Below are 26546 nucleotides of genomic sequence, written 5' to 3' on the forward strand. Positions count from 1 at the left end.
CAGAATTAAAATGTTTCTGTGTGAATATGGCTAAATTTAGCCACTGGCTAAGTCCCACTGTATTAAGAGGCAAAAAGCTTATTTTGAAAGTAAGTTTGGTCTGTTCTTTCCCCTTCTCAGTATGGCTTGTTAAAAACTTCTATAATTCCTTTTTTATGGCTGGTTAACACAGTGGGGTTCTTCACGTGAAATTATTACCCCTAGAAGGCTTCCTCAGCTTCGTTTCATTCCATGCATGTATTTAACGAGTTACCTTACTACCCGTCTGGTTATTGATATACACCCGTTTCGTCCTCGGTTGATGTGACTAAGTACCTGTTATACCCCGGTGATAATTCTGTTACTTACCTTTGAAATTTTCATCTAAACCTGTTGTATTTGAGAGTATTTCATTTGTTACTATGGCTATAGTCATCTTTTCTGCATACAGCAGCATAGGGATTAAGCTTGCTTTAAGGGCAGAATTCTCCTAATTAAATTTTTGCAGAGCAGCTATATCTACTGTGAAGAAAATGCAATTCCTGCAGATTTTCTTTGCACTAAGACTTTCAAGCAGTTTTGTTCAAACATGATAGAACTCCACAGGGCTCCCATTCCAACCTGGCATAACAACCACCTTTGGGGAAATTTAAGTTTTTAATGTAACCAGGAGTGCTTATGATTCGTGGGTGAAAACAGTAAGAACGTGCTCACACCAACTTGGAAGAGGTGCTGCGGTGGGAAGCAGTACCTGCTTGTCCACCAGCGGAGCAGTTTACTGTTTGTCTCAGAAAGAAGGCAGGCACCATATATGCTTTCAAGAACAGCCGTTTTGTCCTTCAATTTAGCAGTATGGGATTAATTCATTGACAGTAACCGTAGCTCAGAGGTGGTAGTTGTGTTTTCAGTTTGAGACGTGACTTCAAGTCAGAACGTCCCCACAGATGCTGGGGCAGGTGAGGCAGAGTGCCCTCACAGGAGGGGAGGTGCCCTGTGGGGCTGAGCACTGTGTCAAAGCGGAGGGTGTTTGTTCGTTAGAAACTTCCTGGCTTTGAATCTAGAGGCTTCAACTCAAGCCTGGATTTCTCTGGAAGGATTTTTTCCCCTCTCACAGTCCTCTTGGGAGCAGAATCTTACACTTCTGTGTAAACTTCTGTGTAAAATTCTTTGTTCAGAGTGTTGCAAAGTTAGCATTTAATCTTTATGAACATTTTCAATTAGTAAATGTACTAAAGACTAGCATTAACTCACTTAAAGTTTATAAAATAGCTCTTCAACTTTGGTACTGCAACTGATTGTATTGCGCCTTCTAGTTTCTCCCAAAACTTCCATTATCTCCCCTTTGTTGGTAAGACTTGTGCTGTAGATTTGCTATGTTTGTGGTGTGTAATTTCTCCTTCCCCTAGCTGCTGCTACTGGCAGCTTTATTCCATGTTTTCAGGTTGTCTCTCAAGCTGCTTTCTAACAGGGCCATGAGCTTCAGGATGTCAGTGCATCTTGCAGTGCTCCTTTTTCCAACGGAACGAAGATCTTATCTAACAATATCATAGAGTTCAGATGGATTCCTTATAAATAACATGTTTTAACAAACCAGTGATATCTCTCCCTATCTAGAAGACTAGAAGGAGGACTAGACTTACTGTATTAAAATAAGGATTATTACATGTATTCATCTCTCTGCTCATTGACTAGGCATTTCAATCACTCTTCTACATAAAATACCTAGAACGGATTGACAGAACTGATCACGTAGCTTTAATTTTTCAGACTTAGAGGTTTTCAGCCTGTTTCACAGAGCAGGTAACTCTTCCATTCTAAGACTGTTTCTACAGCTGCTGAGAAGATAAAATTTCTCTATTTTTAGAGGAATTCAGTGTTTTGAGATCGTAACTAGTGCATAGATATTATTAGTCTCCAACTATCTTGCCACATTGAGAAAGCAGTGATGATCCAGAGTAAATTGTGCTCCAAGAATGTAGTAATAACTTCAAAAGACAATATTTAATGGAGTTGACATTTTTCCCTTACAGGCTGTTACGTGCATGTAAGAATCCCTACTGTCATGCATTTGAGCAACCTTTCCATGTGTTTACAGTATATTCATCATAATCACATATTTCTAACCTAATACAGTGTAAAAATAAAAATACTTAGAAAATAATTGCCATTTACCTTCATGAAATTTGCTCCTTTAAAATGAGCATAAAATGATTAAATTATACCCTAACAACTCTATTCAAAGCCAAAAATATCATGGCTTAGAACAAGGTATTAATTAAACAGTCTTCAAAGTTTAAATCATTAGCTTACACTTTCTTAACCTGTGAAAAGCTTGTGGCAAAGACAAGTTCTTCATTTATCTGTGCATAGGAACACTTCTAAAAACCAAAGCGTGACGAAGAATTGCTAAGCTTTGTTTTTCAGAACATCTGTTTTAATATTGGAATGTCCTGGAATGCTGTAGTTGACTGAAGTTATATAGGGCTTGGCCGCTCTGTGTCCAGTGCTGCCTCTTGTTGCAGGGATCCGATGTAAGCCATGAAGCTGTTGTTCTGATGGCCCCAGTCGTAGTAGTCTGGAGAGAAGCTTAAAAAGAAAACAGAAATTAGTGATGGGCAGGGTGGTTCTGTAAATGCCTGGCTAGTTACTGTGTGCAAAATGCAGTTCCACAGGTGCGCTTCTCACACTGAAGTGCAAAATAAAACCCCAGCCACTTCAGGCTGTGGTTTGTTTCTTATCTGGCAAATATTTCAACCCAAGCATTCTTGACTCATTACTCATTACCTGTTTCCTGATTCTTCTAGTTCAGTGAAGATTCTACCCTTTCTGCTTTGCTAATCCAGAAGGTGGTTGACAATATTAGTGTTGTACTGTTAGTGCTTCTACTCCATGCCAAATCCTATTGCTGCTATGGACCATCAGTGACAGAGCTAAACCTGTGTCTGCACACAAGGGGCCTGGATTTGGTCAGCAGCTCTGGTGTACTGGCTCTACTCCCATGAGTAGCATGAGGCTAAACAACCCCAACTCTCTCAGCCTTTATTCATCGGAGAGGTGCTCCAGCCCTCTGGTCATCCTTGTAGCTTCCTCTGGACTTTCTCCAACAAGTCCCTGTCCTTCTCCTCCAGCTGTTTCTGCTATGGGAATCCAGATACTACCTGTTGTATCTTACCTGCCCTGGGCTCCCTGCGGTGCAATATTCCATGCCAGATCGTCATCGCTGTCGTATCTGCGAGGGTTGTCAAAGAAATAAGATCTGGGATTGAAGCCATGACTTGGGACCATTCCTGCGTTGGCCTGAGGGAAGGGAAACCTCAGTCAGTATTTGCAACACACAAACTGCTTGGTGCCTCTCTTCTAGAAGTTGTCACTGGAAATTTACCTCCTGGATTCCAAGATAAAACAGGTAATTTTCAATTTGCTGTAGACAATAGAAATATTTTTGTATTTTCTGTTTTTTTTCTCTACTACCATAGTGATAGTCTTGTGATCTTAACAGTTTTTCCTCTTCCTGCCTTCCAGCTAACAGATATGACCCATTTCTGAAGCCACCCTCCAGGATGTGTTCAGCCTGTCAGCTGAATTTTCTGTCCTGGATGCTTTATGCTTTTAGACAGTTGGCTTGAAGTGAGCAGTAGGAAAGCAGCTGAGGAACTGCAGGACATTAAAGAATCTAAAGAGATTTGGTTTTAGTCCCCATCCCTGTTTGTAACCCTCCTCCTACCGTTCCCTCCCTTGCCTCAGGAGCTGATCGTGCTGAACCTTGGCACCCTGCTTCATGAAACTGCAACTGAAAGGCTCGCTGGGACTGCCCTCAGCAATTTCACTATCTACTCAGTGCTGTGAGGACCAAATACCAAGGAAATGTCCCTTGCTAAAACAGGGAATGAGGTGTACCTGCAACACCCTAATTTACAAAGCGTTTTGCCTTTATTTCCCTATGAATCAAAATGGAAAGTGCACAAGATTCTAAAGGTCCATATGATTCTGAAAACAGTGCATAGGGACGTCTAGGACCCAGCTGAGCCTCTTTGACTCATCCACTGCTTGTATCTCCAGGGAACAGGATTCCTTGCACCCACGGATAAGCCAGGATGATGTCTTCTCCTTGGCCTTCAGTAGGAGAGCAGTTTAACCTCCTGCTATATTTTAGATGTTAAGTATCTTTGATAGAAATGAACTAAAAATAGGTCAATTTCTGTCATATCCCCATTTCCAACATTGGTCTTGGTGAAGGTATGGCAAGGCAGAGGACCAAGCACTGCAGTTACCCTATGGCAGCACCAAAGCACACAGGCAACTCGCACAATCCAGGCTGTGTCATCTGTCACGTGGAGTTTTACATTGAGCAGTACTGAAGGCAGGCTCCCTCTACTCAAACTTTGTTTCTGAAGTCCTGAATGAAGCATAAAACCAAAGCACAACTGTTCATTGGTAAGCTTCCTTATCGCAAATAAAGAACATTTTGGATTTCTGATAAATCAGAGTTCAGGTTTTTTTATTATTATTATTTACCTAAAAGAAGTTTGTTTTAATTCAAATCCCATGCTTTCTGAGCAAGTATTTTCTACCAAGGAGCATTTTCTACTACTTAACTGCTCTAATAGTCTACTGACCATGTTAGACAAAGTCCTGTGGCCCTTGGTCTCCCTCTTGTGGCCTATTTGCATTGAAGTTCAGTTTTGCGTTGCTACTGAGCCGCCTTGGTTTTTCTTTCTAACATCGTTTGCAGTTCTCTCTGAAGTCACTTTATAGAAGAGCAGCACCAAAAGTAAAACAGTTTCATTTCTTCTCTTTGCAGTTATCCTGGCTAACTCCTAAGCAGGAGATGGTCTGGGATTTTTCCTTTTTTTCTTTGATGGACACTGGCTAACAGGTAGGTTTCTAGTGTGAAATCAGTATCTCACGCAAACAGTAAGAAGGGCTTTATTGAAGTGAGGGTTTGTTACTTCCTCACTCAGTTTGGCTTTATCATTATCTCTGAAATCTATGTGTGAGGATCATGGTTTCCTCTAAAAAAAAAAAAAAAAAACATGAATTGCTTCTCTTCCGTGTGAATTTACCATTTATGTCTTCCTTGGGGGAATAGTAGCTGTTGACTGGATTGGCCTACAGAAACATTACCTGGGTAATCCTAGTGTAAGGCTGATATTCCCCATGTACCTGTCAACCAGCATATCCTATGCTAACCTGGGAGTGTTGCCTACAGCTATTAAATGATAGTTCATCTATTAATTGCCTAGATATTAAGAGTACTTAGAGGGGGTTACCCTTACAACTCACACCTTATTCTCTATTCTGCTGAAATAGGAAACAAAAATGGCAGCTAGCGCTTACTGTGGCTATTGGCTTTTGACATAGAAACAATTCAGCAGGCACAAAGCTTGAAGAATTCAATCTATTTCATATATGCCATTGAACAGTTAGCACAGAATCATTTTCACAGCTCTGTATGTAACGAGAGATGCCAGGTTTGAGTAACAAGCTGACTTCTTTTTCACTGACTCCAGTACGGTGCCATATTAACCCAAAAGGAAGATGTCCCTAAATTTAAGATTACTGTTTCTTAAGGTAAATTGCCCAAGAAATACCATTTCTTCTTGGTAAATACGATGAGATTTTCTCATGAGGACTTGGCATAACGAAGTGGTAAGATTGGGTTGCTTTTATTCTGCTGAGGACACCTTGGAAAAGATAAGTTAAAACATAAAAAAGCAAAAGTTCCTTCAGAAACTGAGCCCTCCAGACCTGCCAGGCCAGACCTGCCAGGACATCACACTACCAAATGTATTAACAGATTTCACTCACTAGATCTTTTGTAGGGTTTCGGACACGGAAGAAATACACCACCAAGGAAGTAGGCAGGAGCTCCCAGATGAAAAGGATCACTCCGAACACTATGTAACCTGCATCTCCCAGCTGACATTTCAGATCTGCCTGTTGACAAGTCAAAGAGAAAAATGTTCACAAAAATTGCGGCTTGCTTAGAAGGTGCAAGAGGCAACATGTCTTTTTATGAAGACCTATACTTAAGTGACTGAGCAATGTAGCCAGAAACTCTATCCAGTAAAGCTGGATTAACCTGGTTAATTATTAAAGGAATACTAAAAAAAAAAAAAAAAATCAATATTCTATGTTGCTGGGTACATGCTTTCCCTTTCCTTCTACCTCCTCTCCTCCCTCTTTCTCATCCCTCTATCTTTTCTTCAGGAAAATCAAAGTTCAGTGGCTGCTTGGCAGGCTAGGCTCTTAGACTGGGAAGAAAGTGATAAAAATGACGTAATGGGAAACTAGTTTTCTAGTCCTTTCCGAGCTGGGAATAACACATGAAGGAACACTCAATGCCCAGGTCTTCAAGGGCATTGCTGGCAATGTGACCTTTAAAATTCATGCTTGGATCCCTTCAAATTGGTGCATGTTTTTAGCTTGAATAACCATGCTGTTACTCTAGCATTAGCTTTGAATACCGCTCTAGATTTCCTTCTGCTGTTCACCATAGTTGCAGAGGGCAAATCCTGTCCTTTTGTGTGCTTTGTACAGACGAAAAAAGGGCAATGTTTCTGACAGGTGAGCTGAGGCAGTGCCACAATATGGCCTAAAGCATCTCAGTCAGCTCCCTAGTAACAACCATGGCCTCCAGCAGGGAAACTGGACCCAATACTCTGGCCATAGATTTCCGGCCCCTGCAAGGGGTCAGCAGCAGCCACTGCAGGCCACAGTAACAGGGAGGTAAAAGCTGGATTCGGGAGGTGAATCACAGCCTAGTGCCCTTCCATTCGAAACTTGTGTCTTCTAATTACACAGAGTGGTACCACCTAGCTGCTCTCCTCTTAACCACACAGCAGCAGGGGAGATTAGTGATCCCCTGACAAACCCTGCTCAAGCAACTCCTAATGAGAACCTCTGGGCAATCTTCCCCTGCTGTTTACCTACATCTTATTTACAATTTTATCTACTGCTCAACAAAGAACTGATAATGGCTCCAGGTTTGCTAGGCTAGCCTGGTACTACGAGGTGCCTGAATGGCTGGGAACACTGCTTCTGCTCAGCAGGTGCTTGCTGGGGTGGTGGGATGACACCATGTGTCTGGGGTTCTGGGGCAAAAAAATATTTATTCATGGTCCAGACCCAGGCCTTCCATTTTGCTGAGCCTTGACAGAGATGGAAAACTACTGGGACCTACCTACAAGCTTCAGAGTAGAGAAAGGAGTTGGATGCCCACATTTCACAAAATTCGAAGAAGAATCACCTGCTTATTTCCTTCATTTTTTTTACCACTCCTAGTTTCCAACCTGAATTGTCATTTTAATTGATGTCTCAATTAAAAGTTGAGAGGAATCATAGTCTGAACCTAAACCTACAGAAGGTGTCACGGTACTGACAGAATTATGGTAAATAATAACTCCACAGCACTAGATGGCAATGGGAGAACTGACGATTACTTTAGAACTTAGCATGTCAGTGGAATCAAGCACTGTTTTTCTCCTCCAACCACAGTACATTCTTTCTAATGAACAAAATACCTGTGTTTTTTTTTAATAAAAGGATTTTTTTTGAATAAGATCAAAGTAAATAAAATACACACTATAAAAGATTGATTTAATTAACAGTTTTTCTTTCAGTAATGTTTTTTCCCTCCTTTCTTTGTATTCCTAGAGCAAAACAATCCTAGTGCATCAAATAAAAGAAAAAAAGCAATAGAATTTTAATATATTATTGCCTCTTGCCATATCATTTAGGAAATCAGCCGTCACATGCAGAATGAGTTTTTCTCATTAGCAAATATTTTCATACTTGCCTGATCTGATACGTTGTACCAATCATAATCAAAAGAATTGACTTTCTTGGTTTGGGAAAATGATAAGATGAACAAATTGTAACAGGCTCGTGAGGTATAAAGTAGTATAACAGTCACTCCTATACTTGTCACCTGACACACAGATGAGCCCTGGAAGAGAATTAAACATAGGTTATTATTTACATGGGAAGTTGACAGGAACATCGCTTTGCATGGACTTCAGGGGGTTGTCACGCTACTTTGCCTAAGGAGATTGATTTTCTCTTTCCCTCTTTGATCAGCACATCCTATACTATGTGTATTCCTATATTTTACCAGCATGGTGGTTTCCAGGGAATGGTAGCAATTCCAGCCCCTACCAAGATGGGCTGTGACTAACTCCTGTGACTGTTGTATGAATCTGTTTTTTACAGCAATGGCAGTGCAAGAGAACACTTGGTATCAGATGGAGCAGGAGAAATCAGCTTCCAGCTGTGCACTAGCTATCAAGCATCCTATATCAGGTGCTGACTACTAGCATGATGCAACCTTACATCTTTTTACAACTGCTTGCTGTGCACCTATTTCCCCTTCTAAGTACTGAGCAGATCGTAGGAGTCAGCAGTAAAACACAGCCCAGACAGGAACAGAACATCCTGCCTTACCTAAAGTCAACACGGAGGAGACAAAGAGGAAGCGCAGCCTACGGGCAGAGTGACCATGGCAGGGCAGGCTGGGAGTGGGACACTGGGCACAAGGGGAGGAACGAGACTGCAAGTGTGCAGTCAAGACAGCTCCTGAGCCCTAGAGAAGGAAATGGTCAAAGCAAAGGTCAGAGCCTCATCCAGTGCGAGGAACAAGTGTGACATGACATCCTGGACACTGTATGCAGGATGCAGGGGGCTGAGGGATCAGCACAGGAGTTGCAGCAGCAGCACCAACTTCCAAAGGAAGGAATCAAGGAGCCATGGCTACAGGGAGCAGTGTGAGACTGACTGTGGAGGCAGCAGATGTACCAAAATGGAACTGCCTCTGAAGGAAGAAACTCGACGTAAATTCTGTGCAGCCAGCTCTGCAATAGTGCTTTTCACAGCCAAAAGAGGAATGCTATAGAGAACCACACTTCAGGGGAGCAAAACACCTTGCAGCCATTTGCTTCACTAGCCCTCCCTCTCCTGGCAGAGACCCACACCATGCAAATGGGCTCCTCTCATCTATCTGGGATAGCTAAGCCAAGAGGGAGGCTGCTCCTCCCGCCACAGGACCTCTCACAGCAGTGCAGGAGACAGGCGGGCCTACACCCTGTCCCCTCCGCTCAAACGCTCTGCTTCCAGGTCTGCAGCCCAGGAGCAGAGCTCCGGAGAGCTGTGGCAGGTGGAGCACAGACATAACACAACCGGCTGCTGAAGCGTCAGGGAAAGTCACCGAGTCACCATGTCCTGAATCCCTGACCTTCAGGGCCCCTCTGCTGTGCTGGCGGCTGCTGTCCCTGCGGCTCCGCCAGCCAAGCTCCTCAGCCTGGGTCATCCCCGAGGAGAGTCAGTAAAAAGGAGCTCAGGGACTTGTCAGAGAAGCGTGCAGGAAACGAGCTTGTGTGTTTCCCCAGCAAAAAACACCGATTCAGAGAACGGTCAGGCTCAGGGGTGTTACAAAATCCCCAGCGCAGTCAATCTCTCTGCCTGACTTCCCGCTCAAAACGCTGCGGGAGGCAGTGCTGCCGACCAGGCCACAACCTGCAGCGATGTCGGGGGCGAGCCGGGCGCCTGCTGCTGTGTGGGAATGGGACCCAGGCACCCGGCACGCAGCGGTGAAAGCTGTGGCGAGACGAGCGAGCAGGCAATGCCAGAAAGAGGAAACGTTTGCTGGGCACTTCTCTGTTCTCCTCCTGCACGAGCAGCGGCGCTGCCATGGAAACCCAGGGCGAGCGAGCTGAGGGAAGCTGCTGACGGGCGCATACCTCATCCCCTTCGGTGGTGGCGTTCAAAAACAGAAGTGAAGAGCAGAATGGGGTCGGCATTTCCCTATACCGGTTTCCCCATATGGCTGTCGTTCTTAAATAAATATGCTTTCTTTAATAGCTGAATGTGCTGCAGCTTTAGCAAACTCTACCACCAAGTGCAAAAAAAGGGATAAAATTGTCCTGCTTTCACTGCCGGTCAAATATATGTGGTGGCTTGGGGAAGGGAGATCGCAGAGATACGAGTAGAGCCAGAAGGTGTCCCTGTAGAAGACAGAGGGAGCCCCAGGCTGGTAGAGCCCCAGCACAGGATGCCTCTGGCCAGCAGAGAACCGAGCCGAGTCGGCACCTCACACCTCACGGCGGGGCCACGGCTGGAGAGCCAGGTCTGACCCCAACGCCGCATCATGAGGGTGAATGCAGCATCTCCAACAGTGATTTCACCCGTGGTCAGAAGGTACGTGCAGGCAGAAGGGAGATGCAAATAAAAGGCTGCCGGTACCAATCCCTATCTACACGCACCCCGGACATTATCTCCGGTGATACTTCTGTCGTATCACCACAAAGAAGGGATTCTTCTTCTTTAGCTAGTTTTTTCGGCACGGCGGTCACAGATTAAACCAGGATGTTTTTTCACCACTGGCTCCAGCCTTCTGTATCCCGAAGTATGTGCAGTGAAATCCTATTGGAGTTCCCCAGAAGGACTCCCATCTCAGTTCAGCAGAAAAGAGCAAAGTGCTCTTTAATTCTCATTTCCACGTTCAGACTTTCATCGGCTGAGTGTCCTGTCTTTTCCTCTTCGCAGCAATGCTAGAGTTTGTTTGCTTTTTGTGAAATAGCTTGAAGTAAAGAAGATCGGTTCCCAGCAGAAGGAGGAAATGGAACAAAGTAATCCACCAAAGCCTCTTGTAGGTTAACACGGCTTTGTTACAGAGATTTACGCTTCTGTGATTTGCAGCAGTAGAAAAACTTTTCTTACTAGTAAAAATAATCCATTGCCCATGCCCTTTGGTCAGCAAATGACAGACTTGAAAGTAACAAAACAAACTAAGCTGTGTTTTTAAATCTTCTGTTCAGCCATGAACTTTCAGTTGTTGTGCAGTACCGCCAGATTTGGTTAAACAGGAAAAGTATTCCTCTCATCTGATTAACTAAATGGAGAGATGGATTTTATTGTAGGATTTTCTAACTAGCAGCTGAAACTTACATTTTTGGAAGGTTTGTAGTGGTAATGCTCTATTGGTTAAACTAATAATTTACTTTAAGATGTAACCATGTACTGTGAATACAAAGCCCTGTGTCATTATGTATAGATACAAAACATCATCACTGATTTTATGACAAACACTGCTACCTTTTATCACATGTCACCTACGAAACCAGCCCTTTGACCGAAGCTGTGAACCTAACGAAAATTCTTGAAAGAACATTTTGTAGAGTGGTAGGAGATTTTTCCTCCTTCTCCCCACCTGGATGAATTTCTAATGCATTAAGTCTTCTAAAACACATTCTTACTATCTGTAGGACAGGAAGCAAATTTATAAAGGGAGATTCATATTCCTTTTTCTGGCTTACATTCAGCACGCTGCTACCTTAAACATTTAAATTAATCAGTCAATAATTTGACAAGCTGATCCTGAAGTACAGCCCACCTCTATGTAGCAGTACTGAAATGAAGTGGTCATCGGACATGGTTCTGGAGAAAGCAGTATCCAGCTGAAGAACAGCTGTGAGAAACTCCAGCCAGTAGATCTGTAAACTCTGTCCTAACGACAGGTATTTTGGGGTCTCTGGTGTTAGCCAAAAGCACCCTTGCTACCACTTAGTATTTAATCAATTTATTGAGCAGGATGGACAACCAAGTGCAAGCTGTGAAGTCTAAGGCCTCTAGCTCTTGGGGGATCAACAGAGTTTTGTGCCTTCGCTTTGCACTGCCCACGTCTCTCAGAAGGTACTTTAAAAGGAACTGAAAATGTACCTTACCTTGGACTCCAAGTAAATGTTGGCTAAAGACATCTTGGAAATCTTATACAGGCAGATGGAGAGTGAAACAGCACACAGCACAAACAACGTGTCATTAATTGCCACCCGGACAGAGACAATGACTTTTCTCTCTGAGTTCTGTGTCCTCACCAACACTGCACATGTTAAATTCACCAAGAGGAAGAGGAGACTTATGAAAAGAGAAGCCAGGTAGAGGGGCAACCTGGGAGAGTGAGGAGAAAACAGTTTTAGCGACATCGTTCAGCAAGTGTCAGTCATGAGATGGAAGTTGCACTCCGAGCACTGAAAGCCACACTTGGGCTGCCACGGCTGACAGAGTGACCAGCCACCCAAGGCAAAATCAAAGTGCTCTAGACTGCTGGAGAGATGAACACAGCTTGTTTCAAGCCTTTTTTTTTTTTTTTGGCAGTTGTAGAACAAGCAGTAAGTAAAGAAACTAATGTCAAGCAACAAAACTTGGAAAAATGTTTGCAGCAGAAATACTGTGGCACATCTTACAAATCATTTAAATACACGTGTACTTTCTTAAGGCATGCACTTCACATACAGCACAAACCCTCTGACTATTTGCTGACAGGAGAAACCTCACAAAAGGTCGAGTTGGCTGGAGAGGGGGGTTTTAATCCTGGTTTTACTACATCATCACTGCCATGAAAAACATCGCTGCCAGTCTTTGTAGACAGATTTCACATTAAATTAGGGAAATGTAGAAAAACTCTGAGTTATTGGATCCCCGGCATCTTTTTCTGTCCCTTTTCCTAATTATCTTGGTTATGGGCAGCCTCTTGAGAGAAATTTAAATATGCACATTGATTATGGGTTGGTATTTTGCCATCTATGCCAGGCAAAGGGTTTGTTTGCACAACCATGGGAGCAGAGCTGGAACAGGCATGTGTCAGGAGCCTAGCAGTTGGACTGGTTTTCCCCATTTGTTTTTTTTCCTACCTACCCAGCAGTGATACCTGCAATGTAAGTATACCATATACTCAAGGAAGGCTGCTTCTCTTTACTCCTACACACAGCTGCGGAGTTTTTCATTAAAAAAAAAAAAAAAAGAATAAAAAGAAACACATTTCCATTTTAAGTGTTTGCTTACTTCATTATCGTTGTTGACCGAGGCAATTTCTGATAAGGTTTATAATCTATAGTCACAGAACATGAGGTTTTGGTCACAGCCCTTCATGCCTGCTGAGAATCTTGAATTTGGCTGATAGCAAACATACAGATTGTCTCTGAAGAATCAAATTGGTATTGTTCAAAAGTACTTTTGCCCAGTTATGATAATTCTCTTTCACACGTTCATATCGTTTTAGGACAGTACCAACCCAGCCACAAAACACAAGCGTAGCCGGCTTCTTTTCAGAGGGCAGGAAAGGAAGGGGTACACCTTTGAGACCTTTTAGATGTGTAACAGGGAGAAATGAAAGCCTGTAATCCTCTGCTTGTGTTTATGAATCAATGCCCTTCTCCCCAGCTCTATCTGGCAGTGAGCAAGTCTGCTGTCTTTTCCTTGCCAGTCATGGAAATTCCCTCTGGGGGGGGAAGATTGTGCTCATTCTTAATCTTCCAGGGCAGGGCTCTGTTCTTAGGATACACAAGGGGTAGCTCCTTTAAACCTCACAGTCCTGAAGCTTCTCCTCTCTCACACGGCTTCCTTTGGAGGATGCAGCTCCTAGTTGAAGTGGTGGAACCTTTACAGATTTTATTAATATTTCAAAAGTCTTTACGTTATGGTCAGGTGTCTTCCTTTCCTTGCCCTCCCACAGCCTATTTGCTCCCCCCCCCACCCGTATGGTTCCCCCATTGCAGTGCAAGTAAAATATATTTGTGGGTTTGGGGCTGAGGAGGAAAGATATGCCCTTACACACTGCCTATGTGTGGGACAGTAAATACGCGCAGTCTTTGTGCTCAGCTTAGTCAGAGGGACCTTCTGCTTCAGTGCAGCCTGCATGCCCCAGATGCTGGCTCACAACCAGCAAGGCTGAGAAGCTTCCAGACCGTGCTCCTCCTTGACAGGTTTTAGCCAAAAAAACACCACCAGCAAAGCACTGTCATGCTCTCATGCCCACACACTCCCATATGTACCAGTGTGAGCTGTCATGGCCAGTCGGTTGTGCAGCTCTTCACATAATGAGCTTCCATCCCCCTTATTAACATGATGTGGCTGGGGAAACGGCTGCCTGTTTTGACAAAGGAAGCATTGTTGCTGAACCTCTGAATAAGCACTGATGGAGATGTAGGCTGTGTCTCTCCGGGCAGTTTTAGGGTCCGTGCAGCTGCAGAAAACATTACAGCCTCACTTAAAGGCAGAATGCGTCCCTACATTTCAACTACATGGGCACCTACAAGGTATAAATAAGCATTTTTTTTCAGAAAGCTGGACAGGAGAGGTGCTTCCACATTACACCAGCAACTGTTCTAACAGCCTGTTGTGCATAATCCCCATACTGAGGCTAGTCCCTTAAGAGGAGCTGTGTGTAATCTGGCTTGGCCAGGGAAGGCACATGTCAGGTTGTTCTCTTTGTTTTTTTTGTGTCAAGCTGGACGCACCTCTGAAGTTTTTCTTTGAGCTTAACACCAAACTTCAGCTGAATGCAGTGAATTTTGCCTTGTTTAATGAGAAAATCTGTGTGAAACTACTACATTCTGTATGTGGTTTCCTCAGAAACCATACAGCGTCTGAGGCTCATGTCTACAACACATGCACACACAGCACAGCAAGCCTCATTCAAACCCAGGGACTGTAAGAACTCCCCAAGCCCAGGGAGATGCAGAAGGAGACTTTAAATATGAAGCTGGGCTAGCACAGGCTTGGCCGTGAGATCTTTTGCTACAGTGACTAATATCATGAAGGCTATGCTGAGTAAAGCTTACTTAAGATTCCAGCTCTCTGGTAGGATTTCATCAATTTTTTCCTTATCTGAAATGATTCTGATTTCCGAGACCTTTGTCAACATACAGACTGCAGCCCTACCTCTCTGCTGACCTGCGTATGTTGCCATTATCCATTTCTGCCATGCTACAGAAATGACAACATCGGGCAATATGGTCTGCCACTTATTAAAAAAATGTGAAAAAATCAAAAAGAAAAGAAGAAAGATCAAATTCAGTAAGTATAAACTCCACCCTTGTATGAAGGCCCAAATCATCCATCTTTCACTAGCCTGTTATAATTAAGATACAGGACCTCTGCTGCAGGTGTGCATGTATTTACACCACTTCAGCTGCCCTCTATAAGAAAGGAAATGAGGTCGGCTTCATTTATTAGGCTCTTTTACACAGGCTAACCACATTCATGCTAATCGTTCTAGATATTAAAACAAGATACTACTGTAGTCCTTTACCAAGAGAGCTGAATAAGAGGCAAAAGGCTAGACCAGATCCAGGAGTGACCTGTGTTAGAAATGCAGTAGGCAAGAGCCAGGGCGGGCATAGATCTGTTGAGAGCAGAGTAGTCTGTACATGAGAAACACTGCCCACGGTAATGTGGTCACTTCATAGACACTGGACAAATATCACAAGCTTAGAAGCTCCCTTTGCTTGCAGAAAGAACTTTTCATGCATTTTTTATAAATAAAGCCTTGCCACAAATGCTACTAACAGACAAGGTTCAAAGTCTCTCTCTCACCTTTAAAGCCAGCCAGGAACATGTTCACAGAGTTTCCCTATACCAGCAGAACCTACAGCTCAGGTGTTGTGCAAAGCCTTCCTCCTTATTCCTCCTGGCTATGTGTACCATCAGGGACAGGCACGCTCTGTCACTTGCGATGGGGGCTGGATGGTGCGTGCTGTGCTTGTCTGCCAGCCCACACTCCTGGATTTCCTTCCCACAGAAACCAGAGCCCAAAGGGGGATGAAGGTATTTGTATGCCGCAGCGCTCACCAGGGAGCATCTGGCTCTTGCCCCTTGAGGTTTGGGACGCAGCCAAGGTATGCGCACAGACCCACTAGCTTGGAAGCATTCCTGGGGCCACCAAAACAGATGCAGCCTCTCTGTTCTCATCCTCACTGTTTCTGCATCAGCTGCTCGGAGTCCCCATCCCTCAGTCAGCCTCCACACCTTGCCTGTCTCATACCCTCACTGCTTACCAGCTGCACAACTCACCCCAAGCCTGCTCTCATTGTCCTGCCATTCTGCCAAACATGTCTCTCACGTCTCTGTCCCTCATGCACTTGCTCTAGGTGATAGCTGCTCCAGCTGTGTCAAAACCCAGCCAGATAACACACTGTCCAGGGCAAGGACAATATGAATGTCTGACCTGTTGATACAGCACCACGTTCTCCTGAACAGTCAGCAAATAAGGGGTCAGATTTCAGTTGCAAATTACTCTGCTTTCCTATCCTGACTTCAAACTGTATACTTTTGTTTAGGAAGGAGACAACCTCCCTTGCTCTCTCACCCTACCTAAACAACATTGCCCCTGTCTGAAGGTTTTAGGCATTGCCACAGTAAACATTAATTTATTGAGCTCTTCCTCAGCTTTCTGGACATTTATGCCTTTCAGGGAGCTTTCAGGGAACTCCTGACAATCCCTCCTGCTCAAACAAGACCCCAAACAGATATCACCACCTAAATGCAGAGCTACCATAGCCTCAACTCTATGGAGTTGTGGGAAGCTATCTGTGAGCTCCCAAACACATCATCATGTTGAACTCGTTCTCTCTAGCTCCTCCCCTTCATAACACTTCTCTCAGCTTCCCAAAACTTTGGAGTCTTTTATTACCACTGACCTCACTTCTGGGCTGAGAAATAACCAGTCTCACTCTTTCCTATCACAATGAATACATCAGCCTGCTACCTTTACCAAAGTGCTGGATCTGGATTCACCTAACACACAAAGCTTTTATTTAAGAACACATAGGCAAAACAAATTTTGTAGACAAATCACCAGGGTCAACATTTTCTGCTTGTATTTGAAATATTTGCCTTTGAAATATGTGACTGTCTGAAAATGGTGCTTGTGTTGGGAAATGACACAGACTTTGAAAAGTCAAAGGAAGAAGATGGCCTCAGAATCATCATCATAAACACTGGTATTTAAATATGAGTAGCAGAGATATGAGCACCCGAAATTATCAGAGATGTAGCGTTTCTCAAAGTACATGGCTACTTTTCTTTACCATAACAAATATTTGCACAGTTCTTACCTGTATTTCAGTAGCTCTGGGGAATATTTTGATTTAGCCTTGAAAATCACCTGCAAAGCAGAAAAATATTGCATCAGACCTAGAATACACATGAGTAAAGAAAAACACTGTGATCCGCAGGAATCCTGCCTCACACGTCACGTGAAATGTAATGATAGGTTTCTTTACACAATAGATTTGCATTTATGGCTTATCTGTGGCAGGCAAGCTATAAACAAAGTATTAAAACCACTCAGCAAGAGATTATGATGTACTTGTATACAAATTGTATCCACCATTAGTTTTACTTATTCTGGCTTGGGAATAAGGTTTTATACCAGCTTTTATACAAGAGCCAGTATAATCAAAGAGGTAAGTAATTATTAGGCTCTTGCACATCCTATCAGTACGTCTCTCACACGCACCAGCTCATGCTGGCTTATGGGGTCAGATGCTTTAAAGACATCAAAAGCTCACCGTAGTGCCCTGGCCTGAAATCGGGTATGTAAGGTTGTACCTACGTTGCATTGCCAAAAGGATGCCATCGAGAACCAAAGGAATTGTTTTACTCTGAGGTTTATTTGGCTTCTACTGACCGTCTGCTCACTAACAGAGCAGTACGTATTTTTACAGAGAGAGCTCAGGCAAAATAGTTACCTTGCTGAAACAGAAGAGACAAAATACTGACACATTTTCCACAATGTAGGTAGGTGGTATCAGTCACAGGTGTTTAACCACCATCAGAAATTATACAAAAATATATTAGCATATTTTGTATCTTGTTTATTAAAAGCAAATGTAGGTAAGTACCACTGCTTTTTCATAAGCTAATACGGTTACTAAACACTGTCAGTTTATAAAACTTTATAAAGGTTCATTTAAGCTCAGCAACCAACACTGAAGCCCACTGGTTGCTAGAATTACCAAAAATCATGCTGCATGACTTTCTGTGGGCTGCTTCCTAATTGATTTCTTCTCAAGCCACCCTGCCTTATCCATTTAATTTGGTTTTGCATGCCCTTTAGTGCAGCTTGCATAATATTTGCTATGATTACCATGCTATCCCAAGGAAACAGGAATGACATGATCACTAGGTATGTACAGGCATGTGTCTGGCCTGACAACCTGTTTATCTGTCCCCCCACTAATCTCAAAATACTCTGGTCAGAGAACAGACAGCAAAATAAGTGTCAAAGACACGATCCTTTTATCGCCCTCCTGTAAATCAATGACCCAACAGAAGTAAGGGACCCCTCTAAGTGCATCTGATGTGAGGAGAATCCTGCCTAATGACCCCACACATCATATGCAGGTATGAGAGGCTGCATAGCAAAGCACCACAAGAAGTGCCCCAGTTACGGAAGCAGCCTCGCTCACAGCTCAAAGTCAAGCATGAGACACAGATCTGGAGAAAATCAGGCTTTGCTTGTTCCAGCGCTCCTGGAACAACTTGTCATTTAACTGCTATTCACCACAAGCAGCTGCCTTGACTTGGAAATTATTTTTATGACACATCAGTCTGCTTAGGACTAGCTGAACCAGCAGAGAGGACCGAGCCTTTCAGTAGGCCTTAGAAAAATAACAGCTGAGAATAAAATTGAAACACTGGGGGAGGGAAACCTCTAAAAATATTCTGCAACCATTGACACTGTTTTCAAGTAGTTAACATCTCTGGCAGCATCCCTTATAGAAGATTTTGGGGATTCATTCTCCAAATTCCCAGATCATCAATTCTCACAGGAATTCAGGAACACGTTTTATGTTGATTTACTTATTTGCTACCTAGAGGAGAGGTATAAGAGGCTTGTGAATGTTCTGTGTTCCTGTGGTGCACAAAGAGGAGCTGTCAGGCTTTTAGAGAAGAGTTGGGGTTCAAAATCCTTTCCGTATGCTTTTTGTACTAGGTATGTTACCTACCCTGTTTATTCTGGAAAACACCATGGGCAAGTGGGGAGGGAGCAGATTCCTGAGCTCACTGAAATTAAACAAGTAAAACTTGTCTCTAGGGCCATTCCACAATCCTCACCTGTGCTGAGTAGCACTTACCCATGCTGTACCGTTAATTTTGACAGGAGGAGCACTGAACAGAGGTGTTCAGAGCCTGTGCAAAGAATTGCACGAGACAATTCACGGTGGGCAATGAGTTGTGCTGGGTCCACAAAGCCTGGGAAGTTCACAAGTTCCTGAATGCCATCTCCTGTGCTTCCCCAAAAAGGATCCAGCCACCCCTATAATGTCACAGAGAGCTACTTTCACGTCAAGCACTCCAAGGCTGTCCCACTCAGCAAAGGCTCCATGGCTAACTTATCAAAAACCTAGCATGACGTTCCTGCTCCTGATAAAATGCACGGCAACATCTCCAGATGTGAGGCTGCTGGAACAGCTGTGCGATTGTGATCCTGCGTTTGGTGGAGCTGTCCCAGCAGGCAAACGCTTCTGAATTCTATCAGAGCAAAATGACCATTAAGAAATAAAATTGATACTAAACTGAAAATGGATGCTACATAGAAAGAAAGCTTTAGTACAAGGCACGGGCATTTGTACGAAGTCACTGCTAAACAGAAACACAGGCAGCCATGTTCTGCCACCTTTGCTTACACTGATGGTGCCTTATGTCATGAGGAACTTCGCTGGAAGCGGGATGACTGTCACAGAATAAAGGGCTGTTCAGTGGCAGTAGGGATGTCTGAAGCTGATCTCAATATACCTTAGATGTGTGTGTGCAGCTCTTTGTGTTTAGCACTCATTTAACTCAAGAGCACCCTGGAAGAAAAGACTGGTTGCTCAATGGCCCCTCCCTGCAACAGTGTTGAGAAAGCTTCCAGTCAGTATCTGAGTCATCTTAGCAAGTCTTCCAGCAAACCAGAGCAAACCAGGCTTTTCCTATGAACAGATTAAGCAGCAAGCAGAAGGCAGACTTTTAAAAAGAGGCCTTTCAGAGAACCCCAGGACGAATAGGAACCAGGAAAACTCAGTGCAATTCCTTGCTGATTTTCCAATGTCCGAAGGACTACTTTTTCTTCTTATTTTTTTTTCCCTTTCACTTTTTTTTTCTTTTTTTTTAAGGAGAAATTCCTTGTTTTGACTCTTTCTTTTTTGTTGAAGGATTGGAAACCTCAAATGAGATTCTCACACTCCCTCCTCTACTCCCCTGAGGTATATGTCTGGCATATAAAAGGGCAGCGGTACAAAAGGACTCCAAAAAAGCCCTTAATACAGCCAGGGAAAATTCCTCTGTTGCAACAAGTGATGTAAACAGCTGACCTTAAAGGCATTCTACCAGCCCCCAGCAGCAGAGCTGGGGATGGCACAGGAGTCCCTCAGCAGCTTGGCTGCAGGGAGCTCCGTGGAGCTGCCGGGCAGGCAGACAGGGCCAGGCTGCTGAAACTTCAGGGGGTTCCAGCTATGGGTAATGAAAGCAACATCAGGAACCACTCTGGGCCTGTAAGAATCAATGAAACAGGTGTCAAAGCCAAGTTACATGCTCCCAGAACAAAAGCAAAACTAAAATAAAATCTCACTGGACCCATTCTCAATTCATGCTGATTTAGCTGAGCTGATGTGAACACTGGCACAAACATCCAGCATACCTCCAGGTCTGGCTGATCAATTCACTTTTCCAGGAGCCTCAGCTCACCACAAAGCCTCAGGTATGTGCTAAGTGCTTGCATATGTCTCAAGCCGGCCCTCTGCAGAGGAATGAAGTTCAGCTTTATTTACCAGTCCTCGTTTCAAAGAACTATACGTGGAGCACAGCGTGTTCTTTTCCTCCCCAGTCCTTTTCACTGCTGCCCCTCTCTCCCTCTGTCACACTCTGTGCAAACTTCTTTGCACCCTGAAAATAGGCCACAACCTCCCAGAGCTCCTGACTGTCAGTGTGTACACCTCTCCTCTGCCGTGTATTTTCCAGTCCCAGGCCCATCTTGCTTTCTCTCTCTTTCTCCCATGTTGGTTCTTTCATGTTAGATGTTCCTACATTTGGACCAGATCCCCCCAAATATGCCAAGTTCTCCCTCTACTCCCTAAGCTCTACCTGCTTTGTAAAGCCTACTGACAGGAGCAACAAGACCCCTGCCACAGTCAGCCTGAGGTGAGCTGGCAGAAACAAGGGACAGGGACCATCGTGGGGCTGGCGGTCACAGCAAGCTCTCATCTGTACTTTCCCATTCAATTATCATCCAAACCAAATGATGCCGTTCTCCATGTCAGATGCTGAGAGCCAGCCAGTCTGCAGTTTCAATTTGTCTCCTACAGATCCAAAGGGTAATGTTTTAAGCCAAACATATTTGCTGATGCTTCACCATCTCTAATTGGACTCTTTTGTAGCTCTGCGTACATCTGAAGCATGCTGCAAATAGCAAGCTTTATAAAATACAGTGTATTAATATTTATTAAAAAATAAACACTTCTCCTAAATAAAAAGCCCTCTCTGTTCTCTCACTGGTGGTTATTACTGTTAAAATCCTGTCCAGAGTAATTAGAGCATAAGAAGCCCTCTTAATTTCCTTCACAGATAACACATACCCCTGTTCCACTGAGATACAGGCAGCCTCTCTGACAGCCTCATGCAGGTTTTACCCCACCCTGCCAGGCACTTCCAGCATGGCCTGCTCCTCTCTGAACTGCCTTACTCTGCACAATTTCTCCTCATTTGAAAGTCCCTGATGTTATCAGCCCTGCCTGGGAGGCAGGGTAAGCTCCTCAATCCGAGTGCCAGAGAAAAGGGAAGATGGTTACGGAGGAGGACGGAGAGGTAAAACCACCTACCAGCCCTCCTCCGGCTATACAGCCCCACAGTTCTTCAACTCAGCACCACCTTCTCCAGGTCCTGGAGAAGTTCCCAACCTAATGGTTAAACCCGCAGCCCACCAAGTGGCTCACTGTGCCTGGCCACAGAGGAGCACTGGGATTTCCAGCATCACCGATGGCTCACAGCCTTGACCTTGTGTTTTGAGTCTGTAAGCCTCCATGCTAGCCTGCCTCCTCCTTCGTTTGTATCCTGCTCCCCAGGAAAATGTAAAGCCTGAAACAGAGCAAAGTGAAGAGAGCCCTTCTTTGCCAACCTCCATACCAAAAAAGACAACTTTTTATTTTATTTCCCAGAGCTTATTTAAACTTCTGCCCTCAGCGCTGACTGTAAAGCCTGAGGACTCCGCTCAGTCTCCTCCTGTCAGGGGCAGGGAAGAATGGGAGCTTTGGCTAAGCAGGACGTAAAAAAAAGACTGCTCGAGTCCTGGGATCCTCGCTGTCTGAATTCAGCTGAAGTGGAAAATATGTTATTTGCCCATGTGCAGCCTTTGCTTTATTAAGCAGCCAAAATACACCCGTGGGAGGTGCAGGTGTGAGGCAAATGTATCTGTGGGCTTTTCGGTCTCTGCAGGTGGAAATGCACACTTCAGCTCTATCTGATGGGTCGGGGATGGATCTCATCTTCACTTGAGATTTACTTTAATCATTTCTAAGGAGACAGAGGGTTATCCTGAGAGGGTAGTTAACATTATTTTTCTCCTTTAGAAGACAGGATGATGAATTTATAAATTCATAGACTTTATAAACCAATAAATTCTAAGAAATTTATGTTTCTCATTAGCAATCACAAGTATTTGCTGCAGTATGTGATTTCTGAGAGCAGGTAATATTACACAAGCCTTTTCTACAGCACCGTTTTTATTCTGCCATCAAGACCATGGTGAAGGACCCTGAACTTGACTCTCAACCCAAAGAGTAACTCTCAACTCTCAGGAGTTGTTCTGAGTCAAAACTATCTTGATTGTAGCTTTTCTTTCGGCTACAGGTCCCCTGGTTTAGCAACCTGCCCAGTGCATTAGCTTCCTCTGTATCTGCTGATGGTGATGCCCAAGGCTGGGAATAACCCCTGCTGTGCTAACGCCATCTTGGCTTATTTGTCTTCCTACACATAAGAAGCAGTCCAAATTTGTGTCCTCATTGCTTTGGGATACCTATTAAAAAGAGAATAGTTGTGGCTAACTTTCTGTCAAGTTCAAAGGTGCTCATTATTCTAAAAAATGCCCTCAGGCACTTGCCAAATGAGTTTCTCTGTTGGGCCAGGAGCACTTGCAATCTTTTTGGAATCATTTTTTCTTCTCACCTCTGCGTCTCGAGGTTTTCTTAGCAGTGCCACGTTTAGAAATGCTGGGTGCTGGGCAGCAGGTAAACACCTGCAAAGTCCTGAGACCCATGAGGTCTCTCCCTATACTCTGTCCCCATACCACACGTAGAACACTTTTTTTCTTGAAGCTAAGCATCAGTTAAACAGCATGGCTTTCATGCAACGAGACACAGCTGCAGACTTTTCTTTCCTTCCTTCGAGAGAAAAAAGGGTACATGTTGCTTCTGAACAGGTCTGTGAAGTTAAAAGGTATTACTGAAAACAAAATTCTCTCTCCCCACCCCTTTCACACTAGTTCTTGCTTGCCTACTGTGGAAAGCTAGATGCACATTAAACATATAGTCTTAAGAAGATGCTGAATTTCAAGCCAAACCACCTTTTAATGTTTAGAAATAGAGAATTAATAACAGTGAATTAAAAATACGTGCACTGATTCTGTGTCCTACATTATATTTCTACAGTGGCTGTGCTTATATTTCTTCAGGCTTTGTTTTGGCTAGAGAGATATTTGAGATAAGATTTCAATGGGAGCAACCAGCTCTAAAGCAAACAACACTGCTAATAATATGCCAGTCTACAGTGGCTCACAATCTTTAAAGATTATGACACATAGCACAAACTCTGAAAGTCAAAGCAAATAATGTTTCCAAAGCCTCACAACAGCCCTTCAAGACAGGTAACTATTAGGTTCTTTTATACAGGGGCTCAGAGGAAGATTGTGAGGACTCACGGTGACAAAGCAGAAATTGTGTCAAAGGCAGAACCAATAGCCTTAGCATTCTGTGTGTTTCCAACTAGCGTCTCATACTTCCGTAGTAATATCAGGCAGCAATGCCAAAAATAAGTTAAAAGGACATATCTGTGCGTTCCGTGTGCTCCTTTCTTACTTCTTCCACCGACAAGAGGAATCGGTTGCTCACAGCAATCAGCCACTCGGAGCTGGCACCCTAATGCACAGAGTGCAGCCTGCCATGCGTGCTCTGGGCTCCCTTCAGCCTTGGCTGCTCTTGGGTGAGGGCCAAGATGCTGCACTCTGCCTCCAGACCTCCACCGCAGCCCTACCTGCGTGTCTGAGGGAAGAATCTCACTCAGGGCTATGGTTTAGTCCCGGCTGCTGTGATGGTGACGGACTGCGTGATGATGGACGTTTGCCCCTGGGGAGCTGCACCATTCTCTAATGCCGTGGGATAAAGCATAGGTCATTACATGCCTGAGCCAGATTTGAGCAGCATGTAGATGAAAGGTTCCTGTAATCCTTTAATGCATCTCAAGTCCTGGGGAGCGGAGCGGGTGAGTTACAGGCATTTCAGCCACTGAATCCAGAAAAGCAAACCTAAGCGCACAACTATGTACGTGGTTCTAAGTATGTAATACCCTCTGCAGCTCAGGTGATCCTCTTACAGCTTTCACACTTCCAATCCCCGCTTTTTCAGCTCTGGGAGAGCAGCTCTCACAAGCAGCCCGACCTCTACAGCGTGGCTGTTCAGGACTCGCAGGCCTGTATCACTACAGGGCCCCGGTAAGCGCTGCAGGCACTCCAGAAGCATCCAAACCCAGGCACTGAGCTGGTGCCACGAGGGGCACACAGCAACACGCAGAACATCCCGAGCACTGCCTGGGGGTGCCCCGGGGCTGGCTGGTGCTCCCCTGGCCAAGCCACCCCTGCACTGGGAAAGCTGCCCTTGACAAGGGTCAGCCGAGGGCAGGCTGGGCTTCCTGCTCCGGGCACTGTAGTGGGATTGAGGAGATACTGAACACAACCCCTGCACTCCTGCAAGCTTCTTGTGAGATCTCAGGCAAGCCCAGCAGCCTTTCTGTGCCTCAGCATGCCAACATCCCGTCCTGCAGCCCAGTGACGAGATACCCAAGCTCACCATAAATACTTCCAAGCAAATCTAACTGCAGCAACACGGAGCTCTGTGCACCCTAATTCACCTGGCTTCTTAGCTGTCTGTAGCACAGATATATTCTCAAGGCCCCTTACTGATACAGAGAAACTGTTCCCTTCACCCCCCTACACGGCTAATTCACCTTTACATCACGGTGTCCTTGAAACAGAGGGAGTATGTACCTCTGTACAGCAACCAGCACTTACCGGGGCCCAGACTCACTGCTATTTTTAATACGGATCATTATAGGAACGTAAGCCTGCGACAGGAGTCGATCTACACTTTCAATTGTTGATACACAGCACAGAAATCTCACTGAGAAATATTTTAGTCAACTTATGAAAAAACGGGGGGGGGTGTTTGCCTGCAAAATTACAAATTACAATTCTGGTAGCACACAGAGATCAAGGTCTGCTAAGCCAGGAGGCTTCTGAGGTTTAATAACAGCAGTAAGAACAATAATAAAGAATAATAACAGAACGGCATTTTGGTTATCCGGCCTTCAAGCTCTCCTATATGATTTTTTCCTACCTTTAAATCAAATGACACCTATTTAATGGACAGTAGATATATTATTTGCCATTCCTGAAATGATCACTTTAGTCTCCCGTCTCACTGTAAACTGATCGCCTGCACCGAGATCAAAAGTTAAAATTCCCAGCTAAATAACTTGAAATATTCTTTTTGCCTTGCCAAAGTACATTAGGAAATTACATCTTTCGCACGAATCTTACAAAACAATGCTTTATCATTCTGTCAGATTTAATCAACCAAATATCTGTTGCTTACCTGCGTGAAGTAAAGATTCATCAGGGTCAGGGTGAAAAACTGGAGGCAGACTGGGAAGCAATAGAGAAGCCAGAAGATGAAGGGGCTGAGAGAATTTGCTGTGACAAAGTCTTTGAAGTAAAATGAAAAGAGCACAGTCCTAAGAGAGGCCCAAAACAAGCACAGAAACAGAAAGACAGTCTGGTAACTGAACCTCTTGTGCCTGTAGTGCAGGACCAGCCAGAGCTGAACGTAGATGAACACAAAAAGAAGTGAATAAAAAACAGTATATACAATGGTCAGGCCCAACTTCACATACGGAGGGACAGCTGGCGTCAGGGTCGGCGGAAGGGTGTCATTTTTCAGTGGGTCCCACTCAGGGGCCTCCATTTGATATCTGGAATCGTCAGAATTATTTATTAAGTTTGGCTGCCGCTGTTGCCTCCTCCTCCTTCTCCTTTCATCTTCCTACAGCATAGGAATCAAGAAAATGAAAGAAAACAAGCTGCACTTCCTCTTTGGCAGCTCACTGTGGGCTGGTAGCACATGATCACAATTCAGAATGATTCATTAGGACTGCCTTTGTCAGCAATTGGCAGGGAACAGCTCAGAAAGCTGCCCTTTGCTGATGTCTGTGCACGAATCTCTACCATCCTCAGGAAAGAAAGAAATGCACCAGTCCTTAAGTGGTTTGCTGCTGATTTATTTTCCTACTGAAAATAACTTGGATTTTAAATTATTTAAGTAATGTTCTATTTTCTGTAAGAAGCAGGTACTGAGCATTTTCCCAGTGACAGCCACATGCTATCTTTGTAGGATTTTTTGCCTTGTTTCACATTTAACAAGTACTTTATTTAGCTGCATTTTATTAGGAATAAGTTTAAGCACCTAACCTCCTCATGAAATTCATGAATA

General features: G+C 44.2%; 1 protein-coding gene across 1 annotated transcript; it reads right to left on the reverse strand.

The window, feature by feature from the left end:
• Window positions 1-1953: 1953 nt before the first annotated feature.
• On the reverse strand, window positions 1954-26150 carry GPR137B (G protein-coupled receptor 137B). Its single transcript, XM_066994006.1, has 7 exons — window positions 25653-26150; window positions 16866-16915; window positions 11697-11919; window positions 7774-7927; window positions 5788-5912; window positions 3152-3276; window positions 1954-2565 (listed from the first exon to the last, which is right to left on the reverse strand). Exons 1-7 carry the CDS (start codon window positions 26019-26021, stop codon window positions 2454-2456), a joined length of 1158 nt encoding a protein of 385 aa, XP_066850107.1. The 5' UTR covers window positions 26022-26150; the 3' UTR covers window positions 1954-2453.
• Between the last annotated feature and the right edge of the window lie 396 nt (window positions 26151-26546).

Source organism: Anser cygnoides, chromosome 3 (assembly GCF_040182565.1).
Source record: "Anser cygnoides isolate HZ-2024a breed goose chromosome 3, Taihu_goose_T2T_genome, whole genome shotgun sequence".
Taxonomy (NCBI): Eukaryota; Metazoa; Chordata; class Aves; order Anseriformes; family Anatidae; genus Anser; species Anser cygnoides.

Excerpts from the sequence above, each read along its gene's own strand:
- GPR137B (XM_066994006.1), bottom strand. The coding sequence starts at position 26,021 with ATGGAGGCCCCTGAGTGGGACCCACTGAAAAATGACACCCTTCCGCCG. Across the intron at positions 16,916-25,652 it reads TGAATCTTTACTTCACGCAG|GTGATTTTCAAGGCTAAATC; the intron begins GTAAGCAACAGA and ends TCTGCTTTGCAG. Across the intron at positions 3,277-5,787 it reads GAAACCCTACAAAAGATCTA|GCCAACGCAGGAATGGTCCC; the intron begins GTGAGTGAAATC and ends CCCTTCCCTCAG.